At 38.0% G+C, this 19281-nt stretch overlaps 4 protein-coding genes and 2 long non-coding RNA genes across 12 annotated transcripts; 4 read left to right on the top strand and 2 right to left on the bottom strand.

The window, feature by feature from the left end:
- Positions 1–1795: 1795 nt before the first annotated feature.
- Positions 1796–2902, top strand: LOC110857472. The gene is made up of 6 exons (XM_022106060.2): positions 1796–1954; positions 2019–2087; positions 2156–2200; positions 2261–2441; positions 2514–2556; positions 2625–2902. The coding sequence occupies exons 1-6, from the start codon at positions 1940–1942 to the stop codon at positions 2773–2775; spliced, it is 504 nt and encodes a 167-aa protein (XP_021961752.1). The 5' UTR covers positions 1796–1939; the 3' UTR covers positions 2776–2902.
- LOC110857473 (multidrug resistance-associated protein 1) lies at positions 2903–11138 on the bottom strand. 6 transcript variants are annotated; one of them, XM_035858005.1, is made up of 29 exons: positions 11085–11138; positions 10670–10699; positions 10369–10456; positions 9873–10187; positions 9563–9703; positions 9356–9484; positions 9042–9167; positions 8682–8953; positions 8316–8521; positions 7923–8212; positions 7720–7857; positions 7537–7656; positions 7385–7411; positions 7244–7328; positions 7000–7190; positions 6700–6876; positions 6598–6630; positions 6443–6521; positions 5802–6326; positions 5616–5735; positions 5220–5530; positions 4923–5075; positions 4590–4862; positions 4321–4470; positions 4097–4255; positions 3859–4025; positions 3690–3790; positions 3503–3596; positions 2903–3370 (listed from the first exon to the last, which is right to left on the bottom strand). In XM_035858005.1, exons 3-29 carry the CDS (start codon positions 10411–10413, stop codon positions 3262–3264), a joined length of 4536 nt encoding a protein of 1511 aa, XP_035713898.1. In that variant the 5' UTR covers positions 10414–10456; positions 10670–10699; positions 11085–11138; the 3' UTR covers positions 2903–3261. The 6 variants fall into 6 exon arrangements, with proteins under 6 accessions (XP_035713898.1, XP_021961754.1, XP_035713896.1 ...); XM_022106062.2 differs by having other exon boundaries at positions 10646–10699; positions 11085–11113; XM_035858003.1 differs by lacking the exon at positions 10670–10699 and having other exon boundaries at positions 11085–11124.
- Positions 11139–13856: 2718 nt separating this feature from the next.
- On the top strand, positions 13857–14773 carry LOC110857798 (abscisic acid and environmental stress-inducible protein). 2 transcript variants are annotated; one of them, XM_035858271.1, is made up of 6 exons: positions 13857–14085; positions 14153–14190; positions 14283–14359; positions 14420–14476; positions 14543–14578; positions 14638–14773. In XM_035858271.1, exons 1-6 carry the CDS (start codon positions 14068–14070, stop codon positions 14715–14717), a joined length of 306 nt encoding a protein of 101 aa, XP_035714164.1. In that variant the 5' UTR covers positions 13857–14067; the 3' UTR covers positions 14718–14773. The 2 variants fall into 2 exon arrangements, with proteins under 2 accessions (XP_035714164.1, XP_035714163.1); XM_035858270.1 differs by having other exon boundaries at positions 14153–14252; positions 14318–14359.
- Positions 14774–15161: 388 nt separating this feature from the next.
- LOC118438197 lies at positions 15162–15663 on the top strand. Its single transcript, XR_004836655.1, has 2 exons — positions 15162–15404; positions 15466–15663. It is a non-coding gene; the product is annotated as an uncharacterized LOC118438197 (long non-coding RNA).
- A 352-nt stretch (positions 15664–16015) lies between these two features.
- On the bottom strand, positions 16016–16787 carry LOC118438198. The gene is made up of 2 exons (XR_004836656.1): positions 16670–16787; positions 16016–16362 (listed from the first exon to the last, which is right to left on the bottom strand). It is a non-coding gene; the product is annotated as an uncharacterized LOC118438198 (long non-coding RNA).
- LOC110857540 (centaurin-gamma-1A) lies at positions 16712–19253 on the top strand. Its single transcript, XM_022106128.2, has 7 exons — positions 16712–16935; positions 17008–17097; positions 17179–17247; positions 17409–17632; positions 17711–18561; positions 18632–19010; positions 19095–19253. The coding sequence occupies exons 1-7, from the start codon at positions 16845–16847 to the stop codon at positions 19200–19202; spliced, it is 1812 nt and encodes a 603-aa protein (XP_021961820.1). The 5' UTR covers positions 16712–16844; the 3' UTR covers positions 19203–19253.
- Positions 19254–19281: the final 28 nt, after the last annotated feature.

Here is a 19281-nt window from a genome sequence, read left to right as displayed (position 1 = left end):
TACTCTAACTTTACATAATAAATGCATACATTTGCATAGTGCATTTGTTTACTTTATGCACTTGCACTTAAGTAATAAAATTGCAATGGAATTGATTTCATAATTTACTAGATTTTCATCAGTGATGATTAATAAAATTTTGTAGGTAATGATCTCGAGAAAATATTGGAGACATACAAATGTGTTTATCATTTGCGTTTCATAATTGGTGAAATAACACTGAATCAACTGCAAGAATTACTCCAAATTGATATTATTGACGAGCATATTAAACACAAACACTTAAAATTTAAAAGACAAGTGTGGCAACGAAAATCTTTTCGGAACTTGAAATGCTTGAGTTGCTTAATTAAATTGTTAGCTCGTGATTGACGTAAGTATCCAAACGTGCTCCACATTATTATTTTTAGATTAATAATTGATACTCAAAATATTAAGTACCTACAATTCTGCATCTTTCGTTGGGGAAGCAAATTATTAAGCAAGTATGTACATAGATAAGACTTACTTTTTTATTTCACGACTGGTCTCGTTTAGATGAGACTAGGCTTTCATTTTCTGGGTTTGGTTAACACGACTTACGACTTACGCATTATGTACATATGTATGTATATACCCACAAGTATCACATTTGTATAATAAAATGTGGACAATTGCTCTACTTCTCATACATGTCAACTTGTCGGAATTCGTCAAGACATTGGGACACTAATGAGTATAAAAATTTATTATGAAGTGTCAGAACGTAGATATTTTAAAGGTCACTCGCATGGAATTGTTGCAACACCTATATTCGCACTTACGCATTCAAATTTTTTTTAGAGAAACATGTTTTTCGTAGACGTATGTAGCTTGATGAAATACTCCGAATTCATATTTACTGCCGAGTGGAAATTGTGCAGATGCATATGCACATATGTAAATATGTACATTACATACAGCTATAAATATATATATGTACATACATGTATGTATGTTTTATTATAGATGCTACAGTTTCTATCAGCGTCCGTACCAACAATATGCTGTTTAACAATTGCTTCTATTGTTGTGATCCATTTTTACATACCTATTTACATTACAAAACATACAGTACAAATTTGTGTTGTAAGACCCCACAAAAAAAACGCAGGGATAATCTAAACTTAAAATTAGAAAAATGCACTACCCCACCGAAGTCTTGTCGTCGCATGTACATATGTATGTATTATGGCCGACAATATTTTGACCAACAAAATTACAACTTAAACTTTACAAACGTAACGAATTTCTTATGCAATTTTCAACATTATGCACCTTTTATCCTGCTCGTGATGTTGTCACCCTCGTCTCAAGAGCTCTTCTTTCCAACTTGATTGATAACGACTTAATGATGATTTTTCCTACATAAAGCCATCACGGATTACTTGATATCATTCTTTAACGTCACACCATTAAGTGCACTTGGGTGGATTGGATGGTCTTGGTGAATGAATTTCCTTTCGCTTCGAGTAAAAGTATACTTTTGTCACATTTTGTGAACTAACGACGATGCCGACGACTTAATCTCAACTCCATGCGTGATCCTCGGTTGATGACTTATATATATCTGCATTTTGTACTTGACCATCATGTCTTTAAGGGTGAGATTTACTGCTACGAGTTGAATTAGCCATGGCATAAATCTGCACTGAATGGACTGGTCAAACAATGTCATTCATCGCTTTGTGTTTTTCGACATGATTTCTTCCCTCACTATTTTTAAGGGGGACAGTTGCACTGTTGTTGTTGAGTGGGCGCATCTTCAGTCGTTGTGTAGTAATTTTTGAGCGATGACATAAAAAGGGAACCTCATCAAGAGATTATTTGCAAGTTGCAAGGTTATCGTGAGTGAAGCAGGAGTTGAGTTAGTGTGCCATATTATTATTAGTTGCATTTTTCGAGTTATAAATCGGTGGAAATGAAGATCTTTTTGGTGAGTGCAATTTACAATGGAATCTTAAAAATTTACTTTAATTGGCTACAATTTATTTATGTAGATTATCTTATCTTTGGTGGGAATTTGTTACGGCGGAGTGGGCGTCTTGACCCCAGAGATTGAAGCAGAGGTGCTTATTTAAAAAAATATTTCCAGGATTTTTTTAGATACGAATTGTAATTTTAATTCGATTTTTAGGCCCTCCGGCTATGGCAGGCTTACTGTGATGGAGCAAGTGAAGGGGTGGGTGCATAAGTTGCCTTAAATTTTATTACTTATGTAATTTCTGTCTGATTTTTTAAGGGCACGGATGGCACTACGTCCGTATTTTGCAAAAGATCTGGTGAAAAGATTGAGGAAACTTTGACCCACGAGCACGCGCTGGCCGCCGGGGGCGCGGCCCAGGAGCAAGTTGTGTTCGTTCAACCGCCAAGCTATCACTACAAACATGACGTCGTTGTCAGCGGTGGGGGCGGATCTGCCGGTAATTTAAAATTTGATTCTGAAATTTATGGAGAATATTGCCAGTATTTATAAATGTTGAAATTTTGTCCAGGAAAAACCGTTATTTATGTGAAACCATCCAAAAATACGCACGAGTAAGTTTATGAATTATTATATAATGCAGAATAATGATCAAGTATTAACATTGATTGGGTTAAATCAGGGTCAATGTGCAAGATAAAACTGTCGCTGGAGAAGGACCAGCCAAGCCCACCCTATATTTCCTTAAAGGAAATCACGGTGGGGATGAAGCTGCTGCTGCTTCTGCTCCTGCCCCTGTTTTTGAACCAGCAGAAAGGCGACGACGACGATGATAAGAAATTATCGAGATGACAGAGTCAATCGGAAAATGTAACTTGGATTCATTGTTGGCTAGAAATTATATATTTTTGTGAAACACAAAATGGAAAAAAATAAAGTGAAATGAATGAAATCAATGTATTGAGAGAACTGAAGGCATAATTGTTGTTTTATGAATATCACATAATATTTGGGAAAAGGAGAAAAATAATTTTCAACTCACAGAACTTCAGACAACAATAAAAACCAGCTTAATTAGAAATTAATTAATTAGTGCATAATTAAAATACACATTCGCATTTACCACAGATAAGCACATACATAACTGCAGAAAACAGAAGACTGCACTGTGAAGCAATGCGATAATTTTAATCTTCGCTATAAGATCTTAATTAATTAAAGCTTAAGAAATAGAACCCAATTTTAGCTGATAATCGCGACAAATACCAAGTTCTGTCAGATTGTTGGCACCTTTGTTATATTTCAAAGTACACACTTGCTTATAGTCCGGCATCTTTCACCATTCCGGAGAAAATTGAGTTTTTATTGCTTAACAGATTTTCAGGGGAATCAAACTCTCGGATTTCACCCTTATCGAGCACCATAACTCTGCAAAACAAATGTAAATCATTAAAGCTTGTACCAAATTCGCATAATTTTAAGTAGAATAGAGTTTTATAGTAGATAATTCCATTAATGTAATAAACAATAGTGCACATTCGGATTAAAACATTTTTTCACCTTGTGGAATCCATGATTGTGTTCAGTCTGTGTGCGATCGTGATGACAGTGGAATCTTTGAACTCCTTCCGTATTGTGGATTGAATTAATTCATCTGGAAACATATTCATTTGTGCAATTATAACGTAAAATGATTCCCAATGTCGATGAATTTCAGTAAAATAATAAAATAGGCCAATTTTCAAACCCGTGTCGAGATCACAAGCTGAGGTCGACTCGTCAAGTAATAAAATTTTAGTTTTACGCAGCAACGCCCTGGCTAGAGCTATGAGCTGGCGTTGGCCCATACTGCAAATTTAGCACAACATTATTTGTAATTAAGAATTTTTATTTTGTATCCATCCACGCACGCGTACCTCAAATTTTCACCCCCCTCCGCAATCTCATGCGACAAACCGGTCGGGAATGATGTGACTAAACTCTTCAAGTCCGCTAGTTCCAAAGACTTCCAAATCGTATCATCCGTGTACTGTTCAAATGGATCGAGATTAATGCGCAAGGTACCCGAAAAGAGGACCGGATCCTAAACGTGTGCAAAAATTGTGTAATTTGTCAAAGGGGTAATTTTGCAAATTACATAGGTAATATCTGAACCTGCGGGATGATTGTAATCCTTCCGCGTAAATCCTGCAACCCTAGTCGCCCAATGTTTTGACCGTCGATGGAAATTGTTCCACTCGCCGCCTCGATAATTCGTAATAGCGCCAATGTAAAGGATGATTTTCCAGCACCAGTCCGCCCAACAATTCCAATCTAGTAATTCAGAGAATCGAATTAACAAGCTACACATTATGCAGTGATGGTGTATTTTGGCTTACTTTCTCCCCGGGATTAATCGTGCAAGTAACATTTCTCAAGACTAGGTCAAGTCCAGGCCGGTAGCGAGTCTGGTACTGGTCAAATTTAACTTGGCCACTCTCTGGCCATAACTTTGGTGGTTTGTGGTCCCTGATTTCGAATGCAGCCTCCTAAAAATTATTCAATAATAAATCACCATCTCCACTTAAAAATCTGAATTTTTACTTCAAAATTAAATACTTGATCTAAGTCACTAATCGGTAAATCAATAAAATCTTGGCCCACCCACCTGCGGTACTTCGCCATATTCCTTAATTCTCTCTACGGCAACAATGTTGGTTTCCACTTCAGATGTCCAGCGCACCAATCCGTACAGCGACGATGTGATTTGCAATGCGTAAGAAACTGACAACCCGACCAAACCGGAACTTAACGTGTCCCTCCCCAACACGGCAAACAATGCGGCAAAAAATATGATCATGTTTCCAATAAATTCAAGCCTAACGGCAATCCAACGGTTGGCCACGACAGAGGGAAAATATGGAACTTGGTTGTAATCGACCTGAAATAATTTCCTATTAATTCGAGGAGCAATTTTGCAAACTTCCAACTGAAACCCCACCTTTTCCTCAGACTCTACAATGAAGCGATCTTGCGCTGCATAGGCACGGATTGTGGGGGCCCCGGAGATTGTTTCGCTGAAATGGGAGTAGATCGGGGAGCGTGTCACAGATTCGATACGTTTCAGTTGACGGGAAGATGCCACGAAAAATCTCTGAAGAAAAGCCAGCATAGGAAGTTAAGATAATCGGCTATCAAAGTTTTGAAAATTGTAGCATGTGCTGTAAAATTCAGCTTAAAAATCTAGGAAATTACATTAGTAAAATAAGTATGTAACTTAAGGTCATTAAATTCGGACCTGAACGAAGTAGTAGAGGAGTCCGACGGGAAGGATGACAGCGATAAAGATGGGCGTAGAGTATGAGATGATGATCAGAGTTGCTAGGACTGAGAAGGAGGAGTTGAGCCAGAGTTCAACGTTCATCGGCAGGAGGGAGTCCGTCACGTCGACATCCTTCGCAAACCGATTGACAATCCTCCCCACTGGCGTCGTGTCAAAAAAACTCATCGGCGCATGAAGAATTCTCACCAGCATTTTAAAGTGTAAGTTTGCTGAGGAACGGAGTGTCGACAGGTCCATTGTAACAGAAGCAAGCATGATAAAAACGGCTGAACATGGATAGAGAAGAAACTATTAGTATTAATTACTATACAAATTCAGAGGTCAATTGGTCGGTGGTGGCCTTGTACTCACCCTGCATAAATCCAAACCCACCGTACACCCCCAAATACAAACCCACGTCGTCTTGCGTCCCATTTACTACAGGCTGATTCGACCACTCGGACAACCACAAATTCGACCCCACTGAGAAAGCTGCAATACAAAGACAAGTTACTCAACGTCTCTGGAATTAAGTACTTCATCACAGTATGTACTCACTTTGGTACACAGAATATAGCACAATCGTCCCCACAGCTCCGTACCACCCTGCTGCGCGGAGATACTCTTTATACACTGCCATCGTGACCGAATCGGTTTCCGATTTCTCCACCTCGACGAGTCGATCCCTCCCATCTTGGGGTCGTGAGTCATGCTGACTACTTCCTGAGGATGTCATCCTCTTTCGTACTCCTTCTCCAACATCCGACACGCCAGCACTGGATTCCGAGTCCGTCGAAATTCTACGACTTTCCGCAGCAAAGTTTTTGAGGTCATCGGCCAGAGTGGTGTCGTCCATCTCGGAAGCGTCCTCTTCGGTGGTGTGATGCTGGAGGAACTCGGCGAAGGCGCCTTGACGCTCGAGCAGCTCGGTGTAAGTTCCAATCTCGGAAAGCTCGCCATCCTTGAGAACCACGATGTTGTCCACTTGAGGGAGGTAGGCGATCCCGTGGGTTACCAGGATTCGCGTCTTCCTCTTCAGCACTCCCTTCGGACCTAGCACGGCGTCAAAGATGTGCTTTCCCACTGCACAGAAAAAATGCAGTAATTTTATTATATGAACGTGTTATTCGTATCTCCCAAATTCTGCCGTATTTTGCAAAATGATGTGCTAATATTTAAACTTAAATTAAATTGTTTACCGTGGCTGTCAACAGCTGAAAGGGGGTCGTCTAACAGATATATGTCACTCTTGCTGTAGACGGCACGAGCCAGGGAAACCTCGAGTGAAAAATTAAGTTTGATACTTTATCAGTAAATATTGTAAGATATTAATTATTAGTTACTAAAAAATTACCCGTTGCTTTTGACCTCCCGACAAATTTATGCCCTGTATTTGAAAAATTACATATCATGAGAGTTCTCCGATTTCTTATTTTGTAATGATTTCTACTCGCACCTTCTCCCCAATCTCTGTTTTGTCCCCAGCTGCCAGAATTTCCAGGTCGGGTTTGAGTGCGCAGGCGTCGATCGCCTTGTCGTATGTTCTGGCATCGAAAGGTTTGCCGAAAAGGATGTTGTCCCGTACGGTGGCGTTTTGGATCCAGGCTTGTTGAGACACGTACGCGATGGAACCCTCCAGAAAATTCCAGTTTTTTTTAGATATTTTATTTTTTAGAAGATTTATCAGCGTTTTTTTTTAATTAAAATTAAGTTTCCACATATTTTTTTCATGTCAAAATGTTACTATTTTCTCAACCTTTGTGTTAACTGTGCCATTGAGCCCTTCCAGCTCCCCAAGTATGGCAGCGAGTAGGGACGATTTTCCTGCACCAACGGTGCCCACGATGGCGACAAGAGATCCGTCTTTGACATGGAGGTTGATGTCTCGCAACGTGATCGTATCCGCGTCCCAGCCAAACGTCCCATTCTCGATTATGATCGGATCAACTGCAACGAATCATTAGTGAACCACTTCTTGAGTCGAATATATAATAATTTACCTGCACTTTGGTCGTGGGTCACAGAATCCGGGTCAATTTCATTCGCATTCATATATTTATTGAGTCGTTTAAGACTTACACTCGCCTACGAAATTTATATGATCAAAATACTAACCAATTTTTATTTCTAGCATCAAATACCTGAACCATTTGGACAACAAGCGTCGGCTGTAGTGAAATAATTTTAGTCAATTCAAAATCTGGGGAGTTTTCTCGAAAACTTTATGAAGTTGGGCTTAAAATTAAAACTTTTCATAAGTATTTAAATGGAATTAAATGGACCATTAACTTACCAAATATGCCAACGGGAAACTAATAATATTGAAGAGTGACAATGATACGAACGCTTTCTGAGCATCCAGCACATTGCGAGAATCGATGAGAACGTATGTTCCAAAAGTGCAGAGGGCAACCTGTTTAAAACCATCTTATCAATCTTACCCGCTTATCAATGTGTTTTTATCAAGATAACATACCATGAAGGGGGCACACATCCAGAGGAAAGTAGCGATCGCATTGAGATATGCAGTCTTCGTAAAAATTTCCACCTCTTGTCGCCTAATCTTCATTATCTGTTCTTCAAAGGACTGCTCCCACGCGTAAAGTTTGAGCACCTTGAAGTAGAAATTATAATCACAATCAGCCATTTTTTTTAAAGTCACCGAATTTTTAATCGCACCTTAATCCCATTCAGAATTTCGTTCATCAATTTAACACGCTGGTCCTTCATCGTCATTTGCATGGCATGCAGTTTTCTGCTTTTGCTGGCGATGACGGCATTTGCGGGGACGAGGAGGATCATGATGACGAGACCGGAAATGGCAGAGGGACCAATAATGCCCCAGAGAAAGTACAACGCCAGTCCGATCTGGAATGGAGCCGACCAGACCATATTGATGAACGGGAGCAGGGTCATCAGCTTCTGAATATCTACGCTCATCAGGTTCACTATCTCTCCCACGGTTGATTCTGGCGAAAATAAATAAGGAATGGTGTTAAAGGTAATTTGATAAGCTATTTATCTGTTCCCGCCGGCGTACCGATTTCGAACGCGGACCTTTTTATGACTCACCCCTCTTGGCCGAGTTTGACACGAGAAGGGCCTTCTTGTAGATCGCAGACACCAGAGCCGTTCGAACTCGCATCGCGATGAGGAACATGCGATAAGTGTACTGGTTTGTGATCATGGTTGAGATGAAGGCAGACAGAAAAAGCACAGCAGCATAAAATATCCCCTTCCATGTCTCTTCTCCGCTCGAAGTGTATGCGATGAGCAAACTGAGGGCATCAAAATTTAACTTAAAATTGAACGTAAATATAATCCGTTTCGAATATAAATTGCCCATGACACATAATCATTGACCATAAAATAGTTAATCATCATCACCGGCTTAATTAATAACGAAAAATACACGAAAACGATTCACTCAGTACTCACTTTAAAATCTGTGGCGACACGAAAAGCAGCATATCCGGAATTAACTTCATGGCGCTCAAGACTAGAAAGGACATTCCAAAGGTGCCCAGCAACGCTCCAAGAACTGAGCCCAATACTGCGTTCTCTTTCTCCGTCCCTCGTTCGACTTTGTCCGTGAAATCGACGCCAACCGCCTGATTAACTTTGGCATACGATGCCTTTCCACTCTTGACCTTCAACTGCTGCTTGTCCCACTCCTTATCAAATTTTGGCACGATAACGCTGGAGGTATCCTGAATTAATGGTATTTATCATAGTTAACTACGTAAAGTAAGCATAATACATTTTATGCATATATTTATTCTAAAGTTACGTAATTACTTCCACATTGAGATCCCAGAGATCAGAGTATCCCAACGGTTTTCTGTACCCCTTCCAAGCGAGGGGGCTGAACCATTCGAATGTAAGACGGGCGAGGAAGGAGGAGTCCTCCTCAGGACATGGGCGCTAAAGATATGTAGCGACAAATTATTAAGCTGTCGCCAATTAATTACATAATCGCAACTTGGTACAATTCTGACGATATTCTTCGTAAAGATTTTGGCAAAATCAAGTAAAAACGTAACACTAAGATTTTGAGCACATCATAAAATTATAGTAAATTGTGTTCAACTTAAAATTGCATAGTTTGTGACCTCTGATAATTTAGGACCACGTATAAATCTGGTTGGGTTCACATCGGCCCAGCAGTTCAATCCCAGGACTCCGAGTATGCAAGGGAAGGAAATGATCTCTAAAATAAAGATGTCGGTTTCTAAGTTTTCCTAAAACATAAAATAGTTGCAATTGTGTAGCCAAATGACGATGTTAAGACCGGTGGGAAATATGTATCTTATGTATACCTTGTTTTCCTGCCATCTTAGGATGTTGCTCCGAAATCTTACCGCTTCTCCGACCCCGTGAAGAACCCAGAAAATAAATTGCACTCCTGACGAAGATATGCCTTTATGGCGAGAATAGTAGAGAAGACCACAGTACAAGATCTGCACACAAAAACAGGTTATAAATTTAGTTAAAGTTTGAACTGAATTTTTAATATTTGCGGTAAAACTAATTCAGACATCATGAAAAAATTTAACTAGTTTTTTCACCAGCAGAATCTAAATCCATTTCATCTAAACTTTCTGAGATCCCTGTCAAGTATTGACTTACATAAGTAACCAGTCGCACGACAGGGGCGAGATATTCCCCAACGGGGATTTCATCCAGAACATAGCCCACATTGATGAGCTGGAAGAGAATGAGGAGGACTTGGATAATGATGAGAAGGAGGCTGAAACCGTACTTGAGGACGGAGAGGGAGGAGCGGGGGATGGGGCGCGAGGCGGAGACATGAGAATGATAGATGTCGACGGGGGCAAAAAACAGGAGGACGAGAGAGGGTGACCACACGAGGGCTGTGTTCTCAAAACATCGCGTGAAATCAGGAGTCGTCTCGTTTTTTGTGTTCCAAGTTTTCTCATAATCCTGAAATATATATAGGGTGACAATTTATGCAAAATTAATTAACACAAAATTGGCAAAGGTGGTTGAAAATTAACTTAATTTTAAATTATCTGCAATCTATGAATATGGTTTCAAAATCGACCAACATATTTGGCGAAGTGTAACCTACATGCAACATGCATTTGTATCTATTGGTACATACCCAATAAAGTTCGTTATGATCACAAAAGTAATCCATGCTACTCATGAAATATGACCTGCAAATTTCAGGTTTGGTTCCCTTTGATAACCTGAAATCAAGAAAATTCACTTAAAATTTACAACAATATTTTCTCTTATAAATATTAGTTCTTGTATGAATTTGAGTATATCGAACAATAAGTGCTAAGTATGTAATTCTTTATGTACGTGTATGCCAAGAATATTATCTGTAGATTCTGCAGATAATAAAGTGCAGAACAATAAAGCCATGCACTTACTACCATGTATATGTATGTATGTACTCTGTTTCAGCAGTAGAACGCCATCATGTCCTGGATAATAAAAATTACTTTTAATTAATTTGCACAAATAAGTAAAATTATGCATTTGCAGAGCAAAACAAACTGTGTGCATATGATTCAAAAATGATTAGTTCGAAAATTAGGTATACGAGGGAGATTGTAAATAAAAGTGACGTGTTGTTTATCATTAATGAATATCTCGTCGCCAAACGTATTGCAGATAAAAGACGATAAGATTGCAACAGTGTAATTCGTAAATCCGTACATTGTACATTCAGAATTATAATCCTCCCCTTTATTTTCTACGTTTCTCCATTTGGCAAAAAGTTACTCTCAAGAAATGAATATGTACGGATGATAAGTGACTAAATTTCTACATTAATTAATTTAAAAGTATAAAAAACATTTGTATCACCTGAATGAAACCTGTCACTGTCACCTGTTGATCTGCCGGCTTCCAGGTGAATTTGTATAGGCCAGGTACATATGCATATGTACATTGTATATATGTACATATATGCATGGATACATCAGTAATCAGTTATGAACGCTTTCTACATACGTAATAAGTTGTCCGGCAAAATTCCATGTTAAATACGGTGTTGTGTATCTTGTTGTGCATATTCATAAATCTTATATGTTAATATAATTAGTAACTGGTATTATAATGGGTCATGATTCATGGTCAATCATTTTATTTCACTTCCTGTGGCTAAACGTTCATTGTCAATTCATTACCAAGGTACATAAACTTAACCTTATCAGAAACCGTGTTGACATGTTATCCACAATTTACATTTCATACGTCCGTTCAAATTGTATGTACATACATACTCATGCATAGTTATCATATGTACCTTCGCATTATCTGATTCACTTATCTTCTCGCTGATTTAATTATTCCATCCACTCATGTCCATTTCATTAGTCACTCTCAACAACGCCATAGAACGCAAAACTACAAAAAATCACTATCCCGCATACTAACCTCTTTCAAAAAAATAATTCTACTTTAAAACTACATAATGGAGAAATCCATCATAATCTTCCTCACCGGAATATGTATCGCGTCCACCCTCGCTGTCCCCCTACATCTCGTCGCCACGCCTGCAAAAGCTCGTCTCCCACTCGGCGCTTATGGAACGTCCGCCGTTTTCGACGGGACTGACTCAATCTACATAATCGGCGGAGATTCCACAGAAGGAAGACTCAAATCAGTCCTAAAATACAGCATTTCCACCGACGAGATCTCCCACGCCGCCATCCTTCCGCACGGAGCGTACTACGGAACAGCCACCCAGACCAAAGGGGGAGACATCTTCTACCATGGCGCCAGTATATTGGATACCCCGTCGACGGAAATCTACAAGTTCGTCCCATCAACCAGCTCCGTCACCAAAGTTGGTGACCTTCCCGAAGAAAATTTCATGAGTGCCGCAGTCCAAGATGGCGACGACAATATTTACTTTTTGGGTGGAAGTCTCGCCAAAAATGCTATCGTTTCATTCAACACGGTCAACTCAAGTGTGGACCAGGTATACCGTCTGCCAATTAGTTATGACTACATCGCCGCCCTTTCCGACAATTTCGGATCCGTCTTCATCTTTGGAGATAGGCTCGACGGGAGTGAAACGACAGAGTTCTCCTCCACAGTGAAGCTCAACTTTACCACGTTCGAGGTGATCATTGGATCGGAAACGCTGCCTAAATTTACTGCGCCACCAGCCGCCGTGTGGGACGCGGAAGGAAAAAAGGCGTACATCATTGGGGGATATGGTAATGAAAAGGATGGACATTATTCCGACACGATAGTGAGATTTGATCCGGAAACGATGACGCACGAATTGGTCCACGTGGATGGATTTCCGGTCATGGGAGAGTGGACTTTTGATTCTACAAGTGCCGTTTTCGTTGGAGGATTAAACAGGATTTATTTCTTTGGAGGGTATTCTTCCGATGGGGAGGGACAAGAGGGGAAAGTTCATGATAATATTTGGTACATTGATGTATAGTTCATAAAGTGAGGAGAATAATTAATTTTAATATTTTATAGTACATAACTGAAATTACTGAATAAAGATAAATGTGGGAAAAATTCAGAGTTGCTAAGTTTGTGCATGATACAAATATTTGTATGACTCATTCTACAATGAGGCAATGAATGTAAATTAATGACTTAACATGACAACGCGCTAATACAGGCATGATGTTTAAAATGCATTATAGTATTTTCAAATTTCAATTTTGTCATCATTTGAGCTTTACATTTTTATGAGAAAAAATACCCACTGCATGTTACGTCAAAGATTTTTTATTGATTTTTATCAATTCACAATTTTTATAAGCAAAGCCCTATGGCTCAGAGGTACGAGGGTAGGATTGTCACCACGCAGTCACACGTTCGATTCCTCTGGCCGGGAAGCTATTGCTAATCCTACTCGGCTCGGTGTTAGTACGGGGTAGGTGCTGTCTCGTGACAGGGTGAGCCCAGCCATACGGAATGGCAATGTCACTGTGTACAGCCCCTAGCAGAGTCCGTTCTCTGTGGGGATGAGACAACTTGCTACGAAATTATGGCAAGAAGTCGCCATCTGAGGCTGAAAAGCAGAGAAATCTGAGTCCTGGCGATGTAAAACTGTCACATTTTAACATTTTTTTTATAATTTTACACCTTGATTTAGTTAATACGAAACATGTAAGACCCATATTCACCTAAACTTCCTTTCGTAGAAGGGAAGTGTTGAGTAAAATTTGGTCACTTTATACTACATAAATAAATATTTAGATACAATAAATTATGTCACGCAGAATTGTCACTTTCTACCTAATGGGACATTCAAGCAACGCCAGGTTAACTAAAAAATTATCGCCTGCCCACCCTCGAACTTATTATTAAGTAAGATGACGCACTCACATTTTCGTAAAGTGCTTTACTTTTATGCATATGCGTTAATATTTCATCTTCCTGTGTCCGTTTAGTAAAATAATTTACTTTAAGTTAGAAATAACTCAAAATTGTGGAGGAAAATGTAATTAATTATGATTATTACATGTTTACTTCCATTTACGGAAACACGTTCTATTTATTACGCAATGATAAAATATTTTAAAAAATTGACAAGTCGTGTACCCATGTAGGTGGTAATAATGTATGATCTGCGAAACCGAATATGCATAAATGAAACAACACATGAAATTGGATTTGAGGCGATTTCTAGCCAGTAAAATCTGGTTAAAAGTTAAATGCATCAAGAAATTGCATATAAAAGACTAGAAAGACTTGAAGGAAATATCATTCACGCTTAAATAACGCTTTGTTGACAATTGTTTATTTAAGTAATTTCACTAGATTCTCGTAGCATTTGGTGTCTCTTGTCCAGTTCTTTTTAGGAAATATAATGCGTATTAATCAAAAGGTTAGTCAACCACCTCGTTAGTTTACATACATAAGATTCTGAAATAATTTTAAATTTGAATTTTCAGATCGTCCTCGGCCTGTTTCTTTGCCTTGTGGCAGTCCTGTACGAAACTGACGCAATTTGTCTTTTTAAACTCTTATTCAAAAAGAAATTGCACGGGGAAGGTATTTAACTGAATTTTTTCATTTTTATAGTTCTGCGATTAATATATGTGCTGGATTTAAAATAGAAGGAGGTGGATTTGGAGGGGGGTATGGACATGGTTGGGGAGGTATGCATATCTGTTTATAGTAATTAGTGGGGAATTAAATAAAATGAAAACTTTTTTAAGGCTGGCATGGAGGAGGTGGTGGTGGATTTGGTCCAAGCGGAGGAGGGTTTGGTGGGGGTATGATTTTCAAATAATTTTTTCACTACGTGATTATTTCCATTTTTAATTTTTTTGGTATTAAAGGAGGATTTGGAAAAGGAGGTGGAGTGCCGATAGTTGGTAAGTGAAGATTCTCATGAATATCAGTTTTGAAATATTTTCAAAATTGCATTTTGCAGTAAAGCATCATCACCACGGAAAAATTGAAGTCATCGGAGGTGGATGGAGTAATTTATTAAATTTTATGAGCATAATCTAACAATTATTGTGGTATCACATTATATATACCGAATATAAATTTAGGAGGAGGACCTGATATTGGAGGGGGAGGTGGATTCGGAGGAGGAGGTAATTCTGAACATGCAAACATTTAACATCATGGAAAACATTATAAACTTTTGAAATTTCAGGATTTGGAGGGGGAGGAGGCTTTGGAGGAAGCGGTCCTGGAATAGGGGGAGGAGGTAAAGGTTTATACAAATGATTACCTAATGTTTAGTGAAGATCACAATTTGCATTTGCTTATAATTTCAGGATTTGGAGGGGGAGGAGGTAAGGGGTTTGGAGGCAGTGGGCCTGGAATTGGGGGAGGAGGTAAGTTTTATGCATACATTAAAACTAGAAAATTCCACATAACCTCGAAATGATTACAATTTCAGGATTTGGCGGAGGTGGGGGAGGTTTTGGAGGAATTGGTGGAGGGTTTGGTGGAAAAGGTTTGCATAAAAAAATCAATTCCCGTATTCGTTTAGTGCAAAAATCTTATTGTATTAAAATTTCAGGGGGTGGATGGGGTGGAGGAATCGTAGGTGAGTTATACATTAATAACCACTGCTTATTACATAAATGAATTGTATAATTTGCCACTAAAAAATTTCAGAGCATCATCACCACGGAAAAATTGAAATTTTGGAAGGTGAAGGAGGAGGAGGTGGATTTCATGGAGGTAAAGTCGAAATTATTTAGAATTAAGTATGCACATGCATTGTTAAATATGTAATTAATAGGTGGCATTGGAGCGTACGGACCTCACAAATGAACTCCTTACTGATGATCAAAATTATATTCAATACGAAAGCTCCAAAGATTTACAACCAATATAACAAGACTGAAACATGCATACCGTCAGCGTCAAAGTCAAAATACAAAATGCGTACATATAAAAAATATCCTGAAATAAAAGCTTGGAATATTACAAAAAACGACATGATTTAATTTTTTAAATTGTAGAATAATTGCAAATTTCATAAAATTAAATCGTAAGCATCAGCAGTTAAATTGGGCGTTACTATTAAATGAATTATTTTTTACCGCATTTTCCAACAAATTAAAAAATATATATTATAGAAAATAGTAAACCTTTTATTTTATTTTTACTGAAATCGCATTTCATGTTATCATAAAATTGTAAATATTTTTGGTATTATTTACACAACAACTTCTGGCAATTTGCTGAAAATTATTTTCAACCTTGCAAATAATATAAATAAAGTAATCAATTTAAAAAAATAAAGAAGTATTTACACATGACAATTATTCATGAGACGTTTTCATTAATAATGTTTTATAGCGTTTTATTCATAGATCATGTATTATTTCATGGCTTTATTGCAGAACTCTACAGTATACGATTATTCTACACTTGCCTGATATTCGACTATCAAACCAACCACAAATACGCATTATACACTGGTCGGGTTAATTTTAATGCAGTGGTTCGTATCACACTTTAGCATGATACAAGTTGCATTTGTATCATACAAATAATTTCAAGAGACCGAGCATCTTTTGGCGTGAGTTCGAGAACTAAACTCTCGACACGGATGAAATGCTCCACAAAAATCTTCCCGTCTCAATCTGCCCCCTTGCCTGTTTCGGAACTATTTTCATTTCTTGATGAAAAACTGTAAAATTAAGAAATGAGAAGTAAATTGATACAAAATATATTTCTAATAATTCAAATGTCGCAACATTTGTGGTTCACAGTTTAAAAAAAAATTACAGTTAAAACAAAAATATTAAAAATTACATGAAAATTATTGAATTAAATTCGGTAAATATGTATATTCAGATAAGAAATGTCATTTTAAGCCAGGAATTTTTTTGTTTCAACTAATTTTAAGTACGTAATTAATTGTGTATTTGATTTTTATGTAATAATTAATTTTGACAAAAAAAATAATTTTTCATGTAAAAATCGAATCCACCCACACACTGCGAAGCCTAAATCCCGCACGCTCTCTCTCCCCACGCGAAACCCAAAATAAATCAATTTTTTCGCCGTTGAAACTTTTTTCTGTGTCACTGGGTCAGAAGAGTACAAATAAAATTTAATTCTAGTTTTTAATTTAATAAAGTACAAAATAAAATTGGTAGCTTAGCAACAATGGAGTTTAAAACGCCACAACAGCAACAACAAAATTCTACAGTGTCCATGGCCATATCGGAAGAAATTGCAAGATTTGAATCTGTTCATCGTAAGAATATAAATAAAACAATATTGATTTTGCAAAGTTTTGTTTATTTATACAATTATTTACTTCCATTAGCATCGATTTACGCTATTTATGAACTCATCGAACACTTGGAGGATGTCAAATTAGCTGCAGAAATTAGAGAAAATGTTGTACAAATTGAAGGTAATTTAATAAACTTGTGAAAGTTATAATATGTAATTATTTTTAGGCATATAAAAACTGACCTAATTTTTCTTATTTCAGATTCGTTCGTAAACTCGCAAGAGTGGACCCTCCCTCAAACAACGCCAACGCTCCATCTGGGACTTTTAGGTTAATTTAGATGTGTTTTTCTTTATTATACGAAGTGAATCATATCATTTTCATTTACTTTAATTTCATGTATTCACTAATTTACGTTAATAATTCCGTTACAATGCTGTGTGATGTGTCATTCTCAGTAATTTAACTTCTATTATTTGCAAATCTTTTAGGCGCTCCCACTTCTCCAAAATCTACACTAGTTCATCGTTACCTCACTTCCACCTTTTTAATTGACCACTCCCCCGAAGGAGGCAGGTTCAAGAAGCAAATCACGCTGAGGTCACAACCACTCTTGCTTTTAATTCGGGACGAAGGAGGCCCTCCCGAGCTTCAGTTTACGCACTGGCTGGATATGCTAATTCTCGTTGCAGGTTGTCACGACGATGTGCAGACGGTGAGTATTAGGAAATTGTGCAAATAAAATAAATATCAGTCGCTAATATTATAAGAAGTTTACATGTTTTGTATATAGTGCTTCACTTATGCGTCGCGCCTTAACAATTACAAGTCTCTCGTTGATATCCCCCTTGTACTTATGACCACCACACCGAACGAGACGGTGAATAATTTATTCAAGAAGATTCCGCACAAACTATTTTTCAAAGTTTCCATGGAGACGGGGGAAAATGTCGAGCACGCTTTTGAACAGTGCTGCCTGTTGGGATTGGATGCTAAAAAGCTCTCCGCGACGGCGTCAACTCCAAACAGAAAAATTAACCGGAGAAGATCGAATCTGTTTCAAAAAATCCCTGAATCCGTACCAAGCACAACGCCACATAACCCTTTGCTAGGGTCGGGAAGAGCAATTCCGATAAAACAAGGTTACCTGAACAAGAAATCGTTTAAATTGAAGAAATGGAAGAAAAAATATATAATACTAACGCAAGGAAAATTAAGTTATTACGATAATATAAATAACTATATGGAATCTAAAACAAACAAAAAGTTTGTCGAGTTAAAACATGCAAATGTTAAGATTCATGGCGACAAGCAGATCGTGATGACCACGCTGACTGGAAAAACTTTAGAATTTGAAGCCGTCAATACCGAAGAGAGGAATGAATGGGTGTCGCAAATCGAAAAGGGGATTTTCTTTAGTTTGTCGGGCACTTGTGAGGGTGGAGGAACAGGGTGTGGCGTTTTGGATGGCAATGGGTGGGGCAGTAGGATGGTGGAAGTTTGTGCTGATTGCGGCTCTCATGGCGACGTTTCTTGGATCGTTATCAACTTTGGGATAGTGGTATGCATCGGCTGCAGTGGCATACATCGTGGACTAGGCTGTCATGTTAGTAAAGTCAGATCTGGAGTGTTGGACACTGTGGGGTAGGTGTTGAGTTTTTTGAGATTTTAACAAGCAATATTGTGTACTAATTACAATTATTTGATTTTGTAGTCCGTGGATTCTCCAAATTCCTCTCCTTCTTCACGGAAACGTATCCGCAAACGAAAAAATTTACGAGTTTAGTTTAAAACAAAAATTAGTAACGAGTAGTTCCACGTCGGAAGAAAAATCAGATTTTATTAAAAGAAAATATGCAAATTTAGAATATGTCCCTTTCCTGGCTGTTTCAAAAGACAAGTTTTTATTAGCAATTAGAAACCGTGATTTTATTAACTTTATGATTTTATTACTCAGAGTGGAAAAGTATTGCTTATTTTTATGGGTGGAAGAAATTCTGGGTGAGATAGTGCGAGGGTGTGGCACGAGGGAGGAAATTGAAGATGAGGAGGAGTGGATGGCTGTGGGAGCGTGGGTGCAAGTCGTTTTATGGGTAAGTCCAATTTTTGACATAAGCAAGCTTGATATACAATTTTCAGTGCTCACGGAAACTAATCAGTTTTTATGTATTTCATAGAAATGCGAGGATATGGAGGAGAGCGAGAAAAGTCGACTAAAATCCAAGTTGTTGGAGGATGAATTTTTATTGGGGGAAGAGTTAAGAGGTGTGTTTGAACTGTTTTGAAGTGATCTCAGAAAAAAATCAATAAAAGTTGACGTTTCGTTGTCATCAAGATTTGCTCCACAAGTTTTATTGATGCATT

This window comes from Folsomia candida, unplaced genomic scaffold (genome assembly GCF_002217175.1).
Source record: "Folsomia candida strain VU population unplaced genomic scaffold, ASM221717v1 Fcan01_Sc019, whole genome shotgun sequence".
NCBI lineage: Eukaryota > Metazoa > Arthropoda > Collembola > Entomobryomorpha > Isotomidae > Folsomia > Folsomia candida.
Note: the sequence above shows the minus strand (reverse complement) of the source record. Positions and strands in the feature narration are given on the sequence as shown.